Source organism: Cucurbita pepo, chromosome 11 (assembly GCF_057944985.1).
Source record: "Cucurbita pepo subsp. pepo isolate OVF chromosome 11, ASM5794498v1, whole genome shotgun sequence".
Lineage (NCBI taxonomy): Eukaryota > Viridiplantae > Streptophyta > Magnoliopsida > Cucurbitales > Cucurbitaceae > Cucurbita > Cucurbita pepo.
Window position 1 is genome coordinate 13,811,199 of NC_141808.1, and position 6,048 is coordinate 13,817,246.

Genomic DNA, 6,048 nt, shown 5'->3' on the forward strand with positions numbered 1-6,048 from the left:
AGGGTCCGACCCATAAACTCAAAAGTCGGAGTTTCGACGTGAGTTTGGATATGCGGCTCTAGAGTTAAGTCCATATATGTGAAGATGAAAGTTTTCTGAACTTGGTGATTGGATAAAAAACAAACGCTCCACGAGATCATATGACTGTTCGCAAAAATCACGTTTACTTCTACTGTATTATGAGAGGAGACATGATGTTAGCTCTCCACCACCCTTAGACCCTATGACTCAAGTGAGCTACCCTATGGCACATGTGTGTCATACTATTAGTGAGTGTTGCAAGATGAGTGTCTAAGGCGTCTTCCTTTGCAAAACAATGTGCTAGATCATATTATCCAACCTTTGGTAGATTTTGGTTTTTACCATATTTCCTTGTTTTATTTTTATTTGTTTTCACTTTTGTCTTTTTTAGTCTCGATCCCGATTTTGAAGTCTTGAAAATCGGGATATGACAGCTCTTGAAAATTTTCTAAATATTATTTCCTTCTACCTTAACTTGAATATTCAGCCTCTAAGGCACTCATTAAATCCCTAAAGTTCCGACTTAATAGGAAAAAATTGAAAAACTAATCAATGTTGAGACTCGAGTGTTACCGTCGTACTTAAATTCTTTAGATGAAATAAACTCTTTTTTATTTTGGATTAAAATTTAATAGTTGCCTATATTCTGTGATAATACTATGATATTAATCTGATAAAGGAACTAAGCATATTAATATTGGATCGCATATGCAAAGTGAGCACATTATTCTTGATTTTGTCAACTTTGATAATCAATTAGTTCGTATTTTCGCAAAGTCAATGAATGAAGAAAATATTTGCGTAAATAGGCTTGAGCTTAGTATTATTTGTTGGGATATATCTTGAAGAAACATATTCTTAATTTATTATTATTATTATTTTCTTGTTTTATGGTTTACTAATTACTTTATTATAATTTTATTCCATAATTTATTTAGGAGGTGGTTTGGATTTTTGACCTTTCATCTTCAATTAATTAAAATTTTATTTAATTAATGTTGACAATTATAAATAAATTAAATACTGACACATGGAGGTTGGAAGACTAATACTTGTGGTGTTTTGGTTGCATATGACATATTACCGTTAACAGTAATTATTAAAAAAAAAATTATTATTATAAAATAAATATCTTCAAAATACTGCTACGTATATGTATAATTTAAATAAAGTTGTAATTTGATTATCTATATTTTACCATGATATTATGTAGGCTCCTATTCTTTGGTGGTTTCGAAAGCGCGAGCATGCTTTAGCTAAAGGGTAAGGTCAGGGATATACACTCCCGTGTGGTGGATCGATGCACGCGTGTGTGGACCGTATGTAGAGAAGTTGATATGAACCAAGAGACATTAATCATACAATATACTTTAATGAAGATGTGAAGAAAAGGTTGTCAAAATTATCAAAAGATGTTTCAATTCATGCTACATTGAAGAAGAATGAAGTTTGATTGTTGTAAATTTTGGGTGGGTTACAATTTAGAGTAATTTAAAGTTATTGTATTTTAAGATTTTTTAGGTTACATTTACATAATAATGGCTAATTATGGTCATAAAGTATGAATGTTACAATTCTTGGAATGTCTTTAATAGTTTCATTTTGAGGCTATATAAAGTCATGTATGTTGTATTTGTAAGTAGACTTGGAAAATATATACAAAAGTAGCATTTGTGGTTTCTTTAGCCAATGACTAAGTTTCTTTGCAATTCGATGTAGTTTAGGTTGCATGTAAAATCATTCAAGCTTGACATGATCAATCTTGCTTGTGGAGTGATTCGAATCTCAAGTAAGTGTTCTTGCGTTGATATATTTGATCAACAAGAATCATTCAACCTAGACATGATTGATTCTGCTTGTGGAGTGATTCAAATCTCAAACAATGTTCTTGCCTTGAAATATTCGATTAACAAGGTAATCTGAATCTTATTCCCCTTGTAGTTGATTCCTTATCTTATCAGAAGTTCTGTACATCCAAATTCCTCAAACTGGGAATAGTAGAGTTCAAGATCATGAAATGTTTTTATGAAAAGATAGGTTTCACTATAAATGCTTGTGTTTGTATTTCTCGACCCCAACAATGAAGTTACTTATTAAGTATTTTTAAATATTCAAGTCACATGTTATTTTATTTTCAGGTAAATAAAAGACACCGTTATACGAATGACGACGACATTACAGTGAGGATCATGGAACTCAACAATTATTTATGAAATATTTTAAATGAAATTTTTCGTACATATTAGACATATAATGTATACACTGACGACACTATTTATTTAATATTTGGAGTTTAATTTAATTAAAATTATAGGATAAAATTTGATTGGTTTGGACATGGAAGAGGAAGAAAACACAGAGAAACCGAGTACGGTTCCAGGTGGCAATAGAATGTAAGGAGACTTCACCTACAATTATACCTGCGGGTGAGGTTATGAAAGCCCCTTCATTACAGAGCTCAACAATAAAACGGAATACTGCCTAGAGTGGTCCATTGAATCAAATTTTCTTTTTAATTTTTGCAAGAAACAATTATTTTTTCGCTTTAAATTATTTATATATAAAAATAAAAAGTGTATTACGGACAACGACTCTGAATAAAGAGAAGTCTTTTTCGTTCCAGTCTCCAAGCTCCTACGGTTCTGTCCCCAACGGAATTTGTAAATTTTCCCGTTACAATTTGTATATATACACCTCAATTCCCTTCTTCAATCCCCATCCAAATCCATCTCCATCTCCATCTCATCGTCTTCCTCACTACTCATACCCACCGCTTTTTACCTTTTTTTCTGTTTCACTTGAAGTCTCCGGCGGTGTTTCCGGCGGCCTTTCGGAATCCGATGAGGATGACAGTGGCTGGAAGAGGATGAAGGATACTCGGTTCCTGTCATGTCGATCTCTTCTTCCGATGACTGCTTTATTGACTCTCATTTACTCTGTGACGAGGACTCCTCCGATATTTTGTCCGGAGAGTCGCCAGAGTACTCCTCGGACCTTGAATCGCCTGCCAGTAGTGAGGATTCTATTGCTAGTTTCATAGAGGACGAGAGGCACTTCGTTCCTGGGATTGATTACTTGTCGCGCTTTCACTCTCAATCGCTCGATTCCTCCGCAAGAGCTGACTCTGTTGCATGGATTCTCAAGGTATTCGATTCGATTCGATTCGTTTTATTCTCTCTTCGCTGATCGGATTTTGTAATTTCATTCGTTTTTCTGCTATTACGCCTCGGTAAGTCGTCGGCGATGTTTGAGGCTTGGATCTAGGTTAATTTTCTTTGAGCAGAACCTAACGCTTGAAGGTAATCGAGCGATTCGGATTCGGATTCGGATTCTGATTCCATGGAGGCTTTTGATTCTCTCTAATCCACAATCAATAATTAACCATCTCTGTTGTGAAATACTGTATTTAATTTCTTGAAATCGTAATGAATTTGTGTTGTTTGTTGTTGTTGTTCCAGGTTCAAGCATATTACGGTTTTCAACCACTCACTGCATACCTTTCCGTCAATTACTTGGATCGATTCCTTTATTCTCGCCGCTTGCCGGTAAAAGTCACTTTCGCTTTATTGAAAATCAGTGTCAAATCTCATCATGATTATGTTCTTCAGTAAAGTTCAGTATTATCCTGATTAGTCATCTCTTCGATCATAACGAGTAATTTTCTTTTATCTGCACTGGTCTGAGTGTGATTCTTGAGAAATCTGTTCGTAATTCGTTAATCAACAATCCAGATTTAACATATACGAATTGTTAATGACATTGATTTGTGGCTGTGTTTAATTGAAACGATGTTTCCAGGAAACAAACGGGTGGCCATTGCAGCTTCTATCAGTGGCTTGTTTGTCACTTGCAGCTAAAATGGAGGAACCACTTGTTCCTTCGTTCCTGGATCTCCAGGTAACTCTTGTTTACATTTCCACTGCTGTGGTGTCTGAGAAATCCTTCCACTCTGATTTTGGAAGAAAATTAAAATGGATTATGATTGATGATCATAGATCGAAGGAGCAAAATATATATTTGAACCTAGAACAATACGTAGGATGGAGCTTCTTGTGCTTACAACATTGGATTGGCGGCTCCGATCCGTAACCCCCTTCAGCTTCATCGGATTCTTCGCCTACAAAGTCGATCCCACCGGAACATTTTCCAGTTTTCTCATCTCACGCTCCACAGAAATCATTCTCTCCAATATTCGAGGTGGTAATTAATCAATCAATCAACTCCCATTATTAGCTTAGCTGGGATTAGGAATGGGCGCATTTAATTTAGAGTACTCTAACAATGGTAATTATTATTATCACAGACGCAAGCTTTCTTGAGTACTGGCCTTCCTGCATTGCTGCCGCAGCCTTACTTTGTGCGGCAAATGAAATACCCAATTTGACCCTTCTCAATCCTGAACATGCAGAGTCTTGGTGCAATGGGCTCAGCAAAGTGAGCACACTCCCTTGTCATCAAATACACCATTTCAAACCATACCATGTTAATTTACCTAAACGTTCTTGTTTCTTATAGGATAAAATCGTCGGGTGTTATCGACTAATGCAGCCATTAACATCGGAGAGTAGTCGTAGAAAGCCCCCGAAAGTGATACCGCAACTCCGAGTGAGAATCCGAGCTGGGTTGAGGTACAACAACTCCTCCTCGTCGTCGTCATCGTCGACATCAACAAGGTTAGGTTATAAAAGGAGGAAGTTGAATAATTGCTTGTGGGTAGAAGAAGATGACAAAGAAAATTCCAAGTTTAGAGCAGAGGAATAAATTTAAAAAGAAAGAAAAAGGTTTTGATGGGTTTTGTGGTGGTGGTGGTGGTGGTCCAAACTTTATCTTCCAAACCAAAAAAAAAAAAAAAAAAAAAAAAAAAAAAAAAATATATATATATATATATATATATATATATATATATATATATAATTAATAATATAAGTGAAATATATGTTTTTTTTTTAATTGGGTAAAAAAATAAAAATAAAGGAAGGAATTTGTTGGTGGGGACAGAGGGCAGTGGCATCTGCAGATTCCCAAGGAAGCAGCAAGGAGTTTTGGTTATTGTTTGTTGTAGATATTATTTTTGTGTGAGGAAAAAAAAAAAAAGAAAAAAAAGAAAAAAAAGGGAAAAATAGAAGTGGTGGGGGGTTGAATTCAGAGGCAGCATTTATTAGTGATTTGAAAGAATATAGAGACGACGGGCCCCACCGGAGAGGGAAGAAAAAGGAAATATATAATTTAAATGAAATGAGTTGGCACGTGCGAATGAGGCGTGTGTGTTTATTAAGTTGTTTTTGTAATTTTGGTGTTTCAATGTTATGTATTAAATATATAGTATGGAATTTGTTATGACACGTAGGATAATTTAGATTTTGTTTTAAATAAATAAAGAAATTGCATGCGTGTTGTTAGTTGTCACTGAATAAACAAATATGATAAAATAATTATGTGGAGATTTTAGTTTTCCAACTCTGTGATGCGTTGCACGTGATTCTTACCTGATACTTTTGTTCTCTTCTACTTAAAAAATAAAAATCTCGTACATATTAATTAATTAATTTAATTTTACATATAAAACAAACACAAAATTAATTATCTTGTTTTATTTTGTGGGTTCCATGCTATCTTTTGTTTTTTTTTTTTTTTCATTATCTTTAAATGAATATTGTTAAGACAAATAAAGAATTAAGATAAATATATATATATATTAATTTAATGGTCAAAATATTCATAAAAGTTAAATGTTTGATTTTTATTTTTTTTCAAATGAAAATAAAGATAAAAAAAAGGAAAATGAAATTGCGAGTGAGGAAGGGGCAAAGGCTTAATTTTAGGTCCCCACCAACCAACTCCCACCGTCTTCTTTTAATCTATTTATAGGCAGGCCAATACTGTGTCCCCTTTCCCCTAATTCAATTCTTCCATTTTTTTTTATAATTTTTTTTTAATATATTCTAACCAAAATCATTCTTTACAAAATCTAATTTTGATTTTGTTCATTGTTTAATATTTATCCTCGTACGATTTTCAATGTTTCTT

General features: G+C 33.9%; 1 protein-coding gene across 2 annotated transcripts; it reads left to right on the forward strand.

Moving 5' to 3' along the window:
- The first annotated feature begins 2,604 nt into the window (after positions 1 to 2,604).
- LOC111804799 (cyclin-D1-1) lies at positions 2,605 to 5,412 on the forward strand. Of its 2 annotated transcripts, none has more exons than XM_023689590.2 (6): positions 2,605 to 3,165; positions 3,480 to 3,566; positions 3,820 to 3,918; positions 4,017 to 4,221; positions 4,325 to 4,455; positions 4,537 to 5,412. In XM_023689590.2, the coding sequence occupies exons 1-6, from the start codon at positions 2,911 to 2,913 to the stop codon at positions 4,780 to 4,782; spliced, it is 1,023 nt and encodes a 340-aa protein (XP_023545358.2). In that variant the 5' UTR covers positions 2,605 to 2,910; the 3' UTR covers positions 4,783 to 5,412. The 2 variants fall into 2 exon arrangements, with proteins under 2 accessions (XP_023545358.2, XP_023545359.2); XM_023689591.2 differs by having other exon boundaries at positions 2,607 to 3,165; positions 4,017 to 4,218.
- The last annotated feature ends 636 nt before the right edge of the window (positions 5,413 to 6,048 follow it).

Bases quoted from the DNA above. Each gene is read 5' to 3' on its own strand.
- LOC111804799 (XM_023689590.2), top strand. From the start codon at position 2,911: ATGTCGATCTCTTCTTCCGATGACTGCTTTATTGACTCTCATTTACTC. The intron at 3,166-3,479 runs GTATTCGATTCG...TTGTTGTTCCAG, and splicing joins CTGTTGCATGGATTCTCAAG to GTTCAAGCATATTACGGTTT. The intron at 3,919-4,016 runs GTAACTCTTGTT...TGATGATCATAG, and splicing joins CTTCGTTCCTGGATCTCCAG to ATCGAAGGAGCAAAATATAT.